At 32.6% G+C, this 18,083-nt stretch overlaps 1 protein-coding gene across 2 annotated transcripts in view; it reads right to left on the reverse strand.

Annotated features, from left to right (window-relative positions):
* Positions 1 to 1,995: 1,995 nt before the first annotated feature.
* LRRC40 (leucine rich repeat containing 40) overlaps positions 1,996 to 18,083 on the reverse strand; it is a 37,375-nt gene continuing 21,287 nt past the window's right edge. The window contains exons 10-15 of one of the 2 annotated variants that reach the window (XM_081145971.1): positions 15,736 to 15,844; positions 12,756 to 12,863; positions 9,589 to 9,699; positions 8,724 to 8,801; positions 5,921 to 6,106; positions 1,996 to 3,598 (exon numbers count right to left, since the gene is read on the reverse strand). In XM_081145971.1, coding sequence (XP_081002097.1) covers positions 3,493 to 3,598; positions 5,921 to 6,106; positions 8,724 to 8,801; positions 9,589 to 9,699; positions 12,756 to 12,863; positions 15,736 to 15,844 — 698 coding nt within the window. In that variant the 3' untranslated portion in view covers positions 1,996 to 3,492. The remainder of the gene's footprint in view (positions 3,599 to 5,920; positions 6,107 to 8,723; positions 8,802 to 9,588; positions 9,700 to 12,755; positions 12,864 to 15,735; positions 15,845 to 18,083) is intronic. The other variant, XM_081145972.1, reaches the window with a different exon arrangement.

Genomic DNA, 18,083 nt, shown 5'->3' on the forward strand with positions numbered 1-18,083 from the left:
GGAAATTTGGTTTTAGCTTTGGTGACACCTCGTGTCAATGGAATGCAATAAATGTTTTAATACTGCTTTATGATGCTTAGGCATTTCCCTTTAACATCCTCAACTACATGTTCCTCCTTGAAAATGCAAGCCTTATTATTTTCTGTTTGGAATGAAGAGACAGATAATTGATAGATAAACCAGATGTTTTTGTCTCAAGCACCAATCAACTTTCTCTTTGTACTCGATGTATAGAAGGGACTAAAAGCCTACACACAATGTCATTGTCTTCATATGAAGGAGAAATCTTTTCCTATTTGAAATTCAGAGGTGAATCTATTGAAATCTATTTGTAAATTTCAAAGACCATCTCAAATAACCTTGTAAAAGTAGTTTGCAAGTACTTTCATTTTTCCCGTTTTATAGCCACCCAAGGGCACCTCCCTCTCACACACACGCACACACACACACCCAGTTGTATAAAACTAAACCATAATATGAACTATGGTCTCTATTCAGAGAAGAAATATTAAATTAACAGCAGCAATTCTAAACAAAGACAGTGACAAGTTTTTAATTGGTTTGTAAAGAATTTTAAGGAAGAGGGTTTTAGGATTTTTTTTTTAACGCAGTCATGAAAAATATTCATTCCTAAACTATTTGATAATTGATAACTTTTGACCTCAGTTATTTTGGGGCATAATCCTTTTATTACTATATTAATAAGTTCTAATTCCACCTATTTAGATTAATATTTTTCATATGCTAAACACATGTACACACAAATTTTTCATGTCAGGTCATATAATTCCGGTAGTGAAATATTTCACTCTTCTGGAAGTTTAAGAAAAATTCCTACACAGTGATGCAACATTAGGCTACTATTTTAGCAAAATGAAGACAGTCTCTAGGCTTATTCTTTTTTGACAACTGACTTCACTACCATATGTGCAGCGCAACAGTGACATCTTAAGGCCAAGTAACTGGAGCTCCTTTAGCCAGAGAAAGATCTTGAATTGGGATTTGTTTTCAAAGAAATTCCATTATATTATCAAGTAGTCTTCAAGTTTACAATTTGCAATTGATAGATCTTTACAAGTGCTTCGTTATTTATGACTTATTTCCGCAGTCTTTGTGAACATTTTAATGTGCACTAGCAAATGCTAACATTTTACGTAAACATATTGTATATTACTGCATGCATTTCACTGCATAGTTTATTGACACTCCCCTTGTAAAGCTTTTATGGAAGAAACAAGCCACAGCAGTATAGCAAAAGAGGCTTAATCTTTATAAATTGGGGCCTTTTCTGTCTCTTTGCTAGCCTAGGTGGCGGTATACAAATTTGAGTGGGAGGGGGCAGGAAACACCTCTTAACATTTAAGGTTTTCTACATGGGTGAACTCTAGCCAATTCAAAACTAATTGCTTACTTTAATAAAATATTTTACCATTTTATAAAAAAATTAAATCACAACATGTTTAATTGAAATGGCTGTATTGTAATTAATATTTTGAGATAATTGTGATTTTGAGCTTAAATTATATATAAAAATTGTCATTTTTGTATGTGTTAAAAAAACTATATCACAATTAACAGTACTTTTTAGTTGAACTACATATTGATGTAAATAAAACTGAATGAAGACATATTTACTACTTTATTAACATAGATTGTGAATGTACTTACTAGGTTTTTTTGCAGTATGAGACCACAACGACCTTGAAAGCTGCTTCACTTTATGTGCAAAGAAGTCCTATGAATCTATATTTTAAATTTACTGAATCAGTGAAATTACTTTGTCAGTTAATTTGCAAATGCAAGCTGTATTCTCCAGTTTTATTTTATGTATTGACACTAATCAGCAAAGGTGTACAATGTGATTAGAATGCATTTTGAAGATGCTTTCTGTACAGATACAAAATACAGGGACTAAAATAATGCTGTGCAGTGTATAGCAGAGCCATTTTTCGGCTTTGGTGTACTCAACTTTTTCAGTATTTAAAAAAGTGTTTTGAATAACATAAAAGTCTCTTTATTGTATAAATAATAAAATGTCACCTTATTGTAAAGTGTCTCTTGTTTAATGTCAAAGCAGATTTTTCTTAGTCAACAAGAGTTGTAGTATGAAAAAAGCATGTTTGTTTTAAACCAAAAACACAAACATTGTAATTAACATTTGAAAATGTAACTTTTATTATGAACATGTACTATTTATCTTTATTAGCAATGACTTTTTTTCATAATATGAGCATGCCTCAATCATCCAAAAGCTATCTGTCTGTCTACCTACCTACCCACCTATCTACCTATCTATGCACCGACCCATCTATGTTAATATATATTCTACTGATTGGCTACTTAATAGAATCACATAGTAAGTTTTATAATGACTTACCAGCCTAGCCTACTTCTGATATTTCTAGTGTAAATAAAAAAGTTTATATTTGATATTTATTAAATGAAGTTCGCCTATAACAATTTCCCTTTTAGAAAATTACTGCATGACTACAAGTTTAGTCTTATGAAGATTATAAGCAAATTTTAAAATTAAGGTCCTGGAAATAAAATTAAAAAAATACACAAAGTTGGATCAACAGAGTAGATTATGTATACAAATACCTGCTTACTAATTATTTAAACAAAGTACATTTCAAGATTTCTATGCAGTATACATTATTAGTCATGTTCTGTTGCTAATATCATAGAATTAATAAAAAAAGGTCTTCAGTACTTTTGTAAAAAAAGAAGAAAAAGTATTTTTTAACTGTTAGCACTCTGCAGAACCAATCTCTTTAAATTTCTTGAATCTAGAAGTACCAGATTATTGTATGGAAACTTGATACTAAGACATTTTTAAAAACCTTGTAAAGTTTTATATTCAAAATTGTGAGAGTAATTATAACAACACTTACTATTTTCTCCACCAATAACTATATCATGTAGCATTTCTGTGACATTAGAAACCTTGACAAAATGATTTCATAAAACATGGGGAAAAGGCTAGAAACATTTCAACTAGATTAAAACAAAAACAATATAGTGAATGTTAACTTAAAACTTATACTGAGACCAACTACATCACAAAAGTCCTATCATCTGTAATGAAAAGTCTTATTTTTTTTAAATGCCAAAGAACAATACTGAATAAAATTCAAGTCAATTTTATATAAAAATAAAAAGATAGAAATTGGATGGTCATACTCAAGTCAATTGGTCACATTATATGTAACACAAGCAGAAATGAGGGGAAAACCCATTTATACAAAAACACTTTGTTATTATAAAAATATTAAAACTACATTAAATAAAAATTCACTTTTGAAGACACTGTTTTCTATGTTATAAGGGAATAAAAATGAGTAAGATAAATCTTGTGCAAAGCATTCAGAACGTATGTATGCATACTATACATGTTATCACTATTACAAATGTACACAACACCTTAGAAAAATGTTATCAATGTAAGAATTCTAGGAATTAACATGACCAAGATTATAAAACAACTCTAATTTAAGTAGGAATTCGGTCCCTCAAATATTCCAGAATAGCGGCTGTTCCTTTCATTAATATGGCTGCTCGAGGAACGCGGAATGGATTTCCATCTAGTAGTAATGTTCTAAACAAAAGAGAGAAATTAAGAACTTGAACATTTTCCATTTGGGAGGCTTCTAATTTCATTCATAATTTTATAAATAAGATTTGTGTATTTTTTCTGTTTGTCTCTTTCAAATCTAAGCATTTAAAACAATTGGAATTATAACTACAATAACCAAAACAACGTTAACAAGTTATTACGTGAAAGGTACTGTGCTAAGTAATTTAAATTCACTCTCTTAGTTATCTTAACAACCCTATAATGTAGGTACCATTAATTTTCCTATTTTAGAGATAAGGAAACACAAGCTCAAGAAAGTAAGAAAGACTTGTCCAAGATCACACAGCTATTAAAGAGAGGAGCTATTATCATCTGAACCACCATTTAACCCACCCTTTCCCAATCTTACGACCATATACTAAATGGTTGAATTATACAGGGTGGGGCAAAAGTAGGTTAACAGTTGTGAGTACACAAAACACAATTCTTGGATTACTATTTATTAATTTCCATATGAACAACTGTAAACCTACTTTTGCACCACCTTGTATTTACACAAGTACAGAATGAGCATACTGTACCAAGGACTAAAATGTAATCCAAATATCCCCCTCCACCCTGGGAAATGTTGATCCATGTCTACTCTCTCCTACCCTTGATCAGACACACGTGTAAAAATCTACATGTTCTGAAATGGGGTTCAATTTAAGATTTAAGGGTTTGTTAATTTGTTTCTTTAATAATTAATGAAATACCTTAAATTATAAGATTAAGGGACTTGTAATTTTCAATAACTTGTGTTTGTGTAAACAAAAGTCAAAGGAATCGCACCCCATTATATACAGCAGATCTAAATTATATCTTCAAATACTTCTATGTGCCTTGGGAATTCTTTAAAGATTGATTTTCTTAATTCACAGAAAAAGAAGTTAATTACAGTCAATTCTAAGTATCTGCTAATTTGTCTACTTGCTAAAATGTATTTCTAACCCAAAATCAATGCAGCTGGCACTTTCAAGGTCATGTTTTAACACGCACAGAGCAACAAAACATTTGAGTTGCTGGATGGGCACATTCTCCACTGAGGCTGACCAGGTGACACTGCCTTCTTGTTTCAACTCTCATTATGTAAACTAGTGTCCTTTTCCTGGTCTATTTCATGAGACATTTTTTGCATTTTTGTACTTGTTGGTAACTTCACTATTTAAAATGGCCTGCAAATGTAAGGCTGATGTGCTCTCTAGCTTTCTTAAACAAGAAGGCTGCCATGTGGCTTATAGAGAAAATACATATCAGATAAGCTTCATTCAGGCATGAATGATAATGCTGTTTGGCCATAGTTCAATGTTAATGAATCAACAATATTATATAAGGTGTCTTAGTACAGAAACACACAGAGGAAAAAAAAGGCTATGTATTGATTAGCTGAAAATGTGACCAGAGGTTCGAAAGAACCAGCTCTTGAACTTCCCGAGGAGTAACGGTTCCATATTCACTAATTTGGTGCTTACAGAGACTTTATAGAATACAACTGCTGCCAGTAACGAGAATCAATTGTACTTGCCCCCTATAAAGCACTAATAAATGCTACCAGAGCAGATGCCAGCAGAGTAAAGTAAAATATGCCAAACCATCACCTACAGTTTTCAATGATGAAATTGCTTGACACGTTCTGCTTAACTACTTGGCTTTCTGTTGACATCTCACACTCCCTTTATAGCCCCTTGACAAGCATTTATTGGGCGCTTACTATGCTCCAGGTATTGGGACAACTCTTTTCTAAAGGAGCACAAAGAAAGGGTATAAATGAGTCTAAACAAAGCAGGACAGGAAATCAGAGGAGTGACTAACTGCCTGGAGAATAAGGAAGGTTTTCAAATGTGATGTTTAGGTCGATTATTGATAAAAGCAGGGTAAAGGCACTTGAGGCCGAGGTAACAGCAAACAGGGTGAGAAAGGCCATGCCCCAGCATGAAGCCCACTTGAAATAAATGGTGGTAATCTGTAATTAGGTTTTGAAAAACCCTATATGCATGGCTAAATATATTTCCCTGACATTTTTACGCAGTAGTTTCAGGTTACATAGCGTGATGAGAAAAGTATCACTAGAAACAATCAGTTACTTTATTTATACATATAAAATACCATATAAACAAAGCTAAAAACAATTAATTTGGTAAAATCTGGAAAACAGAATTGGGATTCTGGGTTATTTTTAATAGGACACTACATTTTTTACTTCAACATTCCTGCTAGAGTACCTCAACAGAAACAAACAAACAAAATGACACTTTAACAATGCAATCAAGCAAATGGAAAAACTTAGTAGAATGGAGTAGTTACCTCAAGTTCACACAATTACCGAGCTCTGGTGGAATTTGTAAGAGGTCATTATTTTGAAGGTCCAAGGTGACCAGATTTTCCATTGTCCTCAGTTTCTCAGGGTCCACAGATCCAACCTGATTGTTACTCATCAAAATTGTTTCAAGTGTAGGGATTCGATACAGAACTTCAGGTAGTATTTTGAACCTATTTAAATAGAAGAGAACATCTAAATACATTGAAATCAGTGGCAAAATCATTCCTTCAAATAGACGATCGTAAGTTTGATATCTTTTTTTTTTTAAAGCAATCTTTCTTTTTAAAATATCTTTATTGATTTCAGAGAGAGGAAAGGAGAGGGAGAGAGAGAAACATCAATGATAAGAGTCATTGATCAGCTGCCTCCTAAATGCCCCCGACTGGGGATTAAGCCCGCAACCCGGGCATGTGCCCTGATGGGGAATCGAACCCTGATCTCCTGGATCCTAGGTCGACGCTCAACCGCTGAGCCACGCCCGGCTGGGCTTAAGTTTGATATCTTGATACACTTTTCTTTAGTGTAAGTTATTTTATATTTGGTTTAAGTCCTATAGTCAAGTTTGTCAGAAAATAACTGATTAGGGAAACCTTGAAATATATGTTAAATGGAAAGATTTGCAACAGTTTCTATTTATTATATAAAATCAAACAAAATTCTCCAATGTTTTCCTTTTCACATTCAGGAGACAAGGAAATCTTCCTGAGATTGTGTGTAAAATGTCTCCATGTAGGTATTCTTCCTTATTTCACTTTTATTTCTTATGTAACAGAATCACTGCCAATATTAAGTAAAAATTCAAAGTTCCTATTTTGCTTTGACTAAATTTTCAAAAATGAGTGCATTTTTGGTTCTTGAAAAGATGACAAACTAGCATAGACTGCCAGCTTCCTCATCCAAAGCAACGATGAAAATGCCACAAGAGAGATAAGAAAGCTCACGGCTCTCAGAGCAATTAACACAAAATCCTTGAGGGTCTCGGGTGACAGAGGCTAACATGGTTTCAGTGTGAGACAAACTGTTTCTCACAAAGTGGACTAGAACAGACAAGCATGGGCTGTAGGAGAACTTTACAGCCTTTTCACTTCCCCATACTGCCCTTCCTTTGCTGCCTTGATATAAAAAAATGCAATAGTAAAGGGTAAACTCAAGGCAGCTCTGAAGGTCTAGCGGGACCTCGGAGTCAATAACTAGGAGTACAAATGGACCAAACTGCCTCCAAGTAGTCCCTTTTCTTCCTCTTTCCCACCAACCCATGAACAAGGTAAATCAAAAAGCTGTGGTTCAACTGTTAAGGTCAACACAGAAGAGAGGGTTAACTCTTGCCACTTCCGAGAGACATTCCTTGACAATGCAAATGATAGCTCAATTGACAGTTCAATAGGGAAGTGATGGTTAAGCCGGAAACAAAAATTAGGAGAGATCTGAAAATGAATATATTTTTAAATAATGATGACAATGGCTCGGCCAATGTGACTCAGTGATTTGAGCATTGGCCCATGTACCAAGAAGTCACCGGTTTGATTCCCGGTTAGCATACATGCCGGGTGGGTTGTCAGCTCAGTCCTCAGCAGGGGGCATGCAGGAGGAAGCCAATCGATGTTGATGTTTTTCTCTCATCTATGTTTCTCTCTCCCTCTCCCTTCCTCTCTCTCTCTCAAATCAATAAAAACATTTAAAAAATGACAACAATGGTATAACTTACACATGAGAAAGCAAAAATAATGAAGCTGAAAGAAAATTTAAATAGGCAGCATTTTAATATCACTATGCCTTAGCTTCCTCATTCATCAATGCAGAATCAAAATAGTACAGAACTTATACACTTATCAGTATTAAATGAATATATTTGAAGTCTTAAGATAGTAGCTGGAATACAGTAAATGTTAGCTACTAATATTTAAATTAAATTGTTACCAAAATCAACTTTTATCATAGAAAACAATTGCGGTTGAGCCCAACTTCTGAAGTCAAACCACTTCGGTTCAAATCCCAACTTTATAATTTACTATCTATGTGAATCTTAGGTGAGTTAGCTCCTAATCCTCCATTTTTAAATGGACATAACTGAATGTGCCATGTCAGCCTTTTGTGAGAATTAAATGAGAAGATACATGTAAAATACTTAATCCAGTGTCATCAGATAAGTTCCCAGTAAATATTAGTTATTCTTAATAATTAGCAGTATCTTTATAGTATTTAAAGAATAAACTCTAAGTTTCATTTGGCATAAAAAGCTCTTAAAAGTCTGGGTACTACTTACATGCCCAACTTCATTTGTTACTTGCACTCCTCTAGCTCCTCACTTGATGGTCATTTAATATGGCCATATTAAACTTCTTGAAGCGTCCCAAACACAGCATGTTCTCACATATGTGTGCCTTAGTACATGCTACTTGCTCTAACCTGGGATTTCCTCTCCCTGAGTGTCTGGCAAATGTTGGCCTAATCTTCCTGTCTTAGTTTCAATGCTACCTCCTTTACCTTCAGGCAATTTCAGGAAACACTTTTGTCTGTGCACTAAGTTTCCATTACAGCAATTAAAATTATTACAATGATTTCTACAATCAGTTGTGAAAATCTACTATAAATCAGTTGGGAAAATTCTAAGAAAGCAACATCACTTTAAATTCTAGGTAGAACTAAATGAAAATAAATCTGGATATTTAAATAAAGTAAAAATATAGAGCCTTTTTGTGTGGGTTTTTCAGTTATATTCTCTAATTAAACCTACAGATTTTCCATAGAATAATGGTTAGTCACAGATTTGTCTGTTCTGTGTCTTACCTATTAAAGGAAAGATTGATTGTTTGAAGTCTTATCAACGATTCCACTTCTTCAGGCAAAGAATTTAAAAAATTGTTTCTAAATTAGAAAGAAAAAGATGATTTATAAAAAACATTTGTTCAGCTTTAATTTATAATTAAAGTGTTGATCAGACAAAAGAATACATAGTTCTGTTTGTCAATCTTCTATCTGGTTTGCTTAAGGCTAAATCCTGAGAATGCTAAATCAGTCAGTTGCATCAAGTACTTGATTAGTGTGCCAAATTCACTGATAATGTAAATAACTCTTTAACAATAGATTTAACAGGACAAAATTGGTAAACAATCCTCTTATCTCCTTCAAACTGAGTTCAGTAATACTTCTCACAATCAGGGCCCTTTAGATTATGCCTGTAAATACCACATTATTTGGTACCGCAGATATCTGGTCGGTGTCAACACATATATATCTTGCACACAGACATGAAATTCTATTCAAAAAAATTTTTTAATAGTATATGAAAAAAAACAGGAAAGTAGAGAGATTCTACTTTTATGCTATTTACTTTCAGAAAAGGAACAATGTGAAGCAAATATTTTTATGTGTTACTTATAATTTTGCATAAGCATGAATCTAAAGAATGTGTTAATATTTTCTAATATTTTAAATAATTCTGCCATATCACTTAACTTGTAAATTGCCTAAAAATGATAGATATATGATTAAAATATTTCCTAAATGCTTAATTTTAGAGTTATCCTAAAGTATTATTAATAAACTAAAGACCAATTTCCATACTTAGGAAAATATGAGGGAACAGGCAAAAGTTACGCAAAACTCAAAGACAAGTTATAATGGGAAAGTGAAGAATAGTATCAATACATACCTGAGATCTAAAAAAGTCAATTTCTGAAGCATGCATAATTCCAAGGATATAAAGGAAAGCTTATTAAAACTGAGATTGGCATCAGAAACCATTTCCTTCAGTTCTACAATCCTGAAACAAAAATAATTTTTAAATGTTAGTACTTGAATTCAGAACTTCAAAACTACAAAAAGACCATAGTGGGGGGAAATCCTATATTATTTCTGCTAATTAAGATTTTCTGTGACTTTTACTTTTCTCACAAAAATTTCAATCAGTTTAGCTGTGTAACTGATAAAAACAGATTTTGAAAAACAGTCTTAATATTATCTGTCCCAGAATTTCTACTTATCCTTAAATGTATGTTGAAGTTTAAGAACCCATTTATTTTATATTTAAGCCAATTATGGACAAAGAAGAAAAATCAAATCTAGGCAATTTTTACACTGTATTTCGTTAATGACTTGAATCCATAAAAAAAACTGTTAGACATACATCCTATAACAGCTGTTTTTTTTACTGCATAATATAATACCATCTGGGTACTTCAAAATGTTTTTTAAATATTACATGTCCACATTTTAAAAGTATAGTGTAGTATTTATTATCCTAATTATTATTACATTTACTCATGACTGCAAGAGAACATTAAGTTAATTCCTAGGTTTGTTGTCACTACTAAGCAACTTAAGACTTAAAGAGGAAGACTTGCCCAGCAGGGCGTGGCTCAGCGGTTGAGCATCAACCTAGGATCCAGAGATAGGGGTTCAATTCCCAGTCAGGGCACATGCCCGGGTTGTGGGCTAGGCAGCCAATCAATGACTCATCACTGATGTTTCTATCTCTCTCCCCCTCCTTTCCCCTCTCTGAAATCAATAAAGGTATGTTTAAAAAAAAAAAAAAAAAGACTTAAAGAGGAAGAATTAAAAATTTCTAAGTAAGCCAAATCAAGCTTAATAGTTTAAATGTACGCTATTAATTTAAGTATAAGAACAAGAAATGCTATATATGGCTATCCAAGAAATGAACTAAACTATGACTATAAATCACTTTTGTCTATATTAGCAAGAAAGAATATCAAATATTGTGCTAAAGAAGATACAATGAAAGATGAGTTTGGATGTGTAACTGATAAAACTTTTTTGGAAAGTTTTTGTATATATATAGAGAGACCATGCCCATATTCTTTGATTTAGTAATTCATCTAGAAGTCTGGCCTAAAGAAATATGCTGTTTTATTTATTGTCATAATCAACTTTATAATATATAGATACATTTGATTTTTAAAATATTGTTTATAGCCTAGCTGGAGTGGCTCAGAGGTTGAGCATCAACCTATGATCCAGGAGATAGCAGATGGATTCCCAGTCAGGGCATATGCCTGGGTTGCGGGCTCCATCCCCAGTAGGGAGTATGCAGGAGGCAGCTGATCAATGACTCTCTCATCACTGATGTTGCTATCTCTCTCCCCCTTCTCCCCTGCTCGCTCAGAAATTAATAAAATATATATTAAAAATAAATAAATAAAAGTATTGTTTACAACATAGGGAAATACTTATAAAAACAAACCACTCAAGATACAAACTGTAATATAATTATAAATGGGGAATAACTTGAAATAAAATATGCCATTAGTTAATGTCAGTGATGGGACTATAAGCGATTTGTCCCTTCATTTAGTATAAAATTTTATGAATAGATACTATTTTTACAATCGAAAAATAATATGGTGAAAACTTTGACTTGTGAAATAAAAACTTAAGAAACAGAGAAAGTGGTTCAGAAACTGTAGAGCAAGTTATGTCTTCACTATATTTCTTCTTTGGCCTTCTAAACTGCTAAAATTATGATAAAATAACTGTTCTAACAGAATAACATTGTTTTGCATAACCAGATTGTGGGATAAAATGAGGAAGTAAGCAGTAAAGTCAAGTCTTTTAACTACTTTCATCTTCTTTCCCAATTAGCTTATTTGAACCAGGATCCACACGACAATCTTAACCCATCTGACAGCAACATTAAATGCTCAATTATTCTATCAAATATTCTCCAAGCCCTTTAACTAAGAGAGAATGAGAAGATGAACTAGATCTCCTTTTGCAGTGGAATCTCTTAGTTATCATGTTTCAAGATCTACATTCCCAAACTATGCTTTGTAAAACAAATTAGTTTGACCTTTTTTAAATTTTAAAGATCTAAAAAAATTTTTTTGCAGTCAGATGAAAGCCATTCTATTTTCCAAATGTGTCATTTTTTCTTCTTTTTTAAAGTATTTAAGTACTTACTAAGTGCTAGGCACTGGTTAAATGCTTTATGTGGATTATGCCATTTAATTTAATTCTTATAAACAGGTACTAATATAGGTAATAATAAATAAATTATTATCTCTACTTCACAGGTGAGGAAACTAAGGGCAGCTAGTTAACCTGTCCAAAGCCAAACAGCTGGTAGATCTGGGCTATAAATACAAGCAATCAACTCTACTGTCCCAATTCTTTAACTTTGTCCTATCCTGTCTCCCATACTGTTGTTTTAATTGCGAGGTTATCTGTCACCTTTCTCTAGAGATAGAATTTACTGCAAGAGAACAATCATTTATAAAAGTTCAACATTATACTAATTTTTTCTCATAACCTAAAAATTTTGCTATGATTTACATCAGCAAAGATATATTAAACAAAATATAATGCAAAAGACTTCTAATATTGGAAAGTGAAGAATCCTTTGCTGGGAGGAAAATATTAACAGGATTCAGTCAATTTTATTTTTGCTATCAGTGGAAAAATTCAGTGGCTTGGCAATTCATTAATATAAAGCCCCAAATGAAAATTCCTATTAATCTACATGAACCTGGCTTTGGATAATCTCTTAAAACTTTCCTCATATATTTCCTTATGTGGCAGAAAGTAATTTAATACTTTTAATTCTAATATCTATTATCCAAGTTTAAAATGTAAAAAAAAAAGTTTAAAAAAAACATACATATATACACTTCTCGTAAGAAATATTAAAGTATGTCAGGAAATACTTAAGTACATTTTGCTAAATCCCTCAAGTATTATTAATGCAAGAAAATTTTCATATACTTTCAAATTTAAAAACTATGAAAACTATTTCTGTAACTAAGATGAAACAAAACTTAGGATGAGTCACAACTTAATAGAAATGGCATCACGAACAGTTCTTACCTTTTTGGAATTTCACATAGCTGATTCTTACTGAAGTTAATAGAAGTGATAATGTTGCTTTTTACTGCATCAAACACTTCATCAGGAATCAAGGTTGTTTGTTTATCACTAAATAAAAAATGTTTAAAATCTGCATCATTCTTACAAGCCCAGACAAAATATGATTATTACTTTTCACTTTTAAAGAACTTTAAAGATTTTATAAGAAAATTTTTGAAGGGAGTTGATTATTTAGTTCTGTAAAGAATTCCACAAAAACCTGCCAACCCACAAAATGTTAACTGTCAGGAATTCAGACAGCATTCTGTGTCACAACATATTATACCTTCTAAGCATTCATATACTCATTATGAATAAAAACAGAGATATATCTTCAAAGTCTAAGGTCTAGAAGTCATATAGTAAATGGACAGTAATACAGTAAATGGATTCCTCTACCTCAGAGTTAAACTAAATCTGTAATTTTAAAAACTGTTTTGCCCCTTTTTAAAAAAATCTCTTAATAGGGGTTAGCTGTCAACTTTCTTTAGGTATATAGTTAAGTGCAAGATAAGAATCATCTTTAAATGTTCAACACTGTATTAAACTAGTGTTCTCATAACCTAAACCAATTTCTCTCTCCTTAGTGTGTAACAAGGTAGACGGGGTAGTGGCCTTAGAATAAACTATTCCTGGTTCTACCATTAAGGAGCATTGTAATTTACCTTCCCTGAACCTCACTTATGTGAAATTAGAATCTAAAGAGTTATTCATTGTTATTTATGCCATATCTTTTGCAAATGTAAATATAAATTTCCTTTTCAGTAAGATTAAATTTTTCAGTAAGATTTTTAATAAAACAAATTTAATCTTAAATAAAAGTACAGAACGCTAACATTTAAGTTTATTGATGTTATAATTAGCCATTATCCTTATATTCTTCTTTTATAATTTTTAATGCTTAATACATCATCCATTTAAAAGCACCCTTGATGAAATATCCACTGAATGACAGTATGTACAAGACAATATTATGTGTACAACATGGGAGAACTGTGTAAGAAAATCCCTGTAACACAAGTAGGAAAAAAGACAGCCTAAATTTCATAGCTATTATGCCTTCTACGTTTTCTGCTTTAGGGCTCCATTTTCTGCTGTGCATATGCAGCATTTTTATCTTTTCTATCAGCAATGTTCATCATGGAAAACTGATTTATTCTAATCAAACTCTGATTCACATTATTTTTAAAAATTATGTTGAAGGCATTTATGCCTTAAAATTGGAAATTAATTTGTATCTTAAATAGTATACTCCTTTCCAATTAAAGTCTCTGAGGAAAACAAATTACAATAAATACAGAATCTAAATAATCTAAGATGTGTAGTCTTAAGTGCTATTTTTTTTATGCTTTTGTGATATTTGTCCCTTTAAAAAGTAGGAATGGTTACCCAAATAAAACTGTACCAATATTATTTTACAGATTGTTTGGAGGATTAAAAGCAATAGCATATGTCAAGTACCTAGCACAGAGCCCTGCACAAAACAGAAATTGAATAATGGTGTCTATTCAGGGTGGAGGGAATGGAAACCAGAGATAAAAGAAATTCTAAGCTAAGACATTCTAAGGCAGGAAATAAATGTCTCATCACTCAGCACAGAATTTGATATCTAGTAGGCTTCAAAAATATCTACTGAATAAGTGGGTATATAATGTGGAATATAAAACATGTGAGGTTGCCATGCTATGGCATGAGAGAAGAGAAACACAAATATAAGTATGAAAAAAAGCATACTTACTACCTTGTGTCAAAGAAGGCAGTTGGCTTAGAGTAGTGATTTCTAACATACACAAGAGTGGCAGACAAGAGGTGAGAAGAAGGTGAATGAAAGATAACAAATCTGAAATGAAGAGTGTATCCTGACTGCTGAGATGGTGGCTCCTACTGATACATTAGGAAAAGAGGCCAGATACTGAAGTTGGCTGTGTAGATGATTAAACAAACCTGGTCACTCATATGACCTGAGTGACCACTGTATTTCCCTTACATCACCAAGGCAACCACTGCAATCACTTTGATAGTACTGGTTATTTTTATCATTGTTGCCTCACTACTGATAGAACACTTGACAACCACTCCTAGTCGTTGCGTAGGTATCTTCTTTCCCCAGTCAAATACACTTCCATAATATATAAAAATTTTTAGGCTTTGTCTCAGTTTATATACCAACACTGTAATTGTTTCAGATTGAATATATGTGCTACCAGAGCACATTATTACTATGATATTATTTGACTTTCATTTAGATATATTAACAGGATACAACCTCTCAAGCTTTGCCTGCTTGGGATGTTCATTAACTAAATGATATTTATTTCTTATTTACCAAAATAGACCCTCCCCACCAATATAAATCCTCTCTAGATGCTTCAGTCAGAAAACTTTATTACCAACCAATACTGCCACACTTTTATTTTTTATAATAGCAAAATGTACTTTATTATAAAAATTTTACTATTAATAACCACCGATTTATCTTTAGCATAACAAACACAAACCACCTAAGGAATGGGCATTTAAGTTCACTGTACTTTTAATATGCTTCTATCTCATCACTGTTTTTACAACTGCTATTATTCTAAGTGAAGCATACTAATGCACTCTTCCTCACCCTTGTCCTTTCCAGAAGGATTATTTCTGAAAATTTCCTACATTTTGTTATGTTTAAAAAAATGAATTTCAGTCCCCAGCTGGTTTGGCTCAGGGGTTAGGGGTCAGAGCATCGGCACAGGGACTTAAGGGTCTCAGGTTTAATTCCAGTTAAGGGCATGTACCTCAGTTGCAGGCTCGATTCCTGGCCCCATTCGGGCATGTGTGGGAGGCAACCAACTGATGTATCTCTGTCTCTCCCTCTCCATTCCACTCTCTCTAAAAAATTAATGGGGAAAAAATCCTTGGGTGAGGATTAACAAAATAAATAATAAAAAAAACAATCACATACCTATAGTCTAATATTTTTAATGTGATGATGGCGTGTACATTGACTCTGGATTCACTTGGTAGTGTCATGGCAGTCTCAATAGCAGAGTCACTTTGGCTAGGTCCATCATCTGGGGGGAAAAAGTTATATAAAACATACACACGCACACACACACATACACACACATAGATAGTACAAAGTCATTTTGAAAAATTATGAAAATGCATAAAAATAATATATATGATTTCTTGATATAATTGGTGAGAATGTCCTTAGTCGTATGCTTTATTTCCAATCACTCAAATCTGAGTTTGAATTTAATATTAACAGAAAATAAAGTTACTATAATATGGCTTCAAAATCTATTAATTAATCCTACCATAAGGAAACTTAGAAGTAGGAAAGAACCTTCAAAGGATAACTAAATTGTCTCAGAAGAAACAACAAGGAATCCTTCCTCTTAAGCAAAATAATATGGTCCACTAGAAAAAAAATGTTAACACCGCTACCAAAACAGGATTATTTCCCACAAAATGTCTACCAAACAGGTAGATGCTTCTCTTTTCATTTTAAGATACAATGGAGCAGGTTACCCCCAATCATTTAAAACCTGGCAATTTGCATAATCCAGTAAACTTTTAATATATTATCTGCATTAAGATTTTTAAAATTTTTTTTTACAAATGCAAGATTTTATTTTCAGTAGACATTTCCTAACATTTCTGCATACTCACACATTCACACACAATCAACCCTCTTACTAATCTAGAGACTGTTTAACACTACCTTGGCAATATTCCCCAGAGTGATCTACAGATTCAATGCAATCCCCTAGCAGAATTCCAGCTGACTTCTTTGTAGAAATTAAGTTGATTCTAAAATTCGTATGGGATTGCAAGAATCCCAGAAGAGCCAAAACAAGCCTGAGAAAAGAATAAAGTAGGAGCTACTTCCTGATTGCAAAACTTACTACAAAACAATGGTAATCAAGATAGCATAGTACTGGCACAGAATAGAAAGAGGTCAATGGATTAAAACTGAGAATCCAGAATGAACCCTACATTTATGGTCAATTGCTTTTCAACAAGGATGGAGAGACGATTTAATGAGAAAAGAATCGTTTTTTCGACAAATGGTTCAGGGAAACTGGATAGCCACATGCAAAAAAATAAAAATAAAAATAAAAAACGAAATTGGACCCATATCTCACACCACACATAAAAATTTACTCAAAGTAGATCAAAGACATAAATGACCTAACATATAAAACTTAGAAGAAAAAGTAGGGGAAAAATCTTAATAAAATAAGATTCCAATAAGAATTTTTAGATATGAAACCTAAAGCATAAGCAAATAAATCAATAAAAATTGACTTCATCGAAATTCAAAAAGACTTTTGTGTTTCAAAGAACACCATCAAGAAAATGAAAAGACAACCCATAGTGGGCTAGAAAATATTTGCAAATCATATATCTGACAAGAGACATATCTAGACTATATAAAAAAACTATTACAAATAATTGATGAAAAGATAAATAATCTAATTTAAAATTGGCAAGGGATCTGAACAGACGTTTCTCCAAAGATGTACAGTAGCCAATAAGCACATGAAAAGATGCTCAAAATCATTAGTAATCAGGTAAATGAAAATCAAATCTACAGTGAGATACTTCCACCCACCAGGATGTCTAGAATCTGAAAGTCAGAAAACACCATGTTGGTGAGGATGCGGAAGTATCAAAACCCTCATACAACGCTGATGAGAATAAAAAGTGGTGCAGCTGTTTTGTAAAATAGACTGGCAGTTCTTCAAATGACTAAACATAAAGTTACCACAGACCCTGCAATTCTGCTCCTAGATATAAATGCAAGAAAAATGAAAACATATGTTCACACTGAAACTTTTAAATATACAAATTTAAAAGAATAGAAATCATACAATGTCTTCTTTCAAATACAATGTAATTAAACTAGAAATTAGTAACAGAAAGACAACTGGAAAATGCTAAAATATATGGAGATTAAACTAAACATCTCTGGCCAGTGTAGCTCAGCTGGTTGAGCACTATCCCATGCACCAGGAGGTCCCTGGTTTGATTCCTGGTCAAGGCACATGTCCAAGATGAGGGCTCAATCCCCAGTACGGGGCATGCAGGAGGCAGTCCATCAATGTTTCTCTTTCATTGATGTTTCCATTTCTCTCTCCCTCTCCCTTCCTCTCTCTGAAATCAATAAAAACTTATTTTAAAAAAACAATAAACAAGACATTTCTAAATAACATGTGGTTCAAAGAAAAAATCTAAAGAGAAATTTTTAGTTTTAACTACATGAAAATGAAAACACAATTTAACAAAATTTGTTGGATGAAG

The sequence above is a fragment of the Miniopterus schreibersii genome (genome assembly GCF_964146895.1).
Source record: "Miniopterus schreibersii genome assembly, chromosome: 8".
In the NCBI taxonomy this organism is placed as follows: Eukaryota; Metazoa; Chordata; class Mammalia; order Chiroptera; family Miniopteridae; genus Miniopterus; species Miniopterus schreibersii.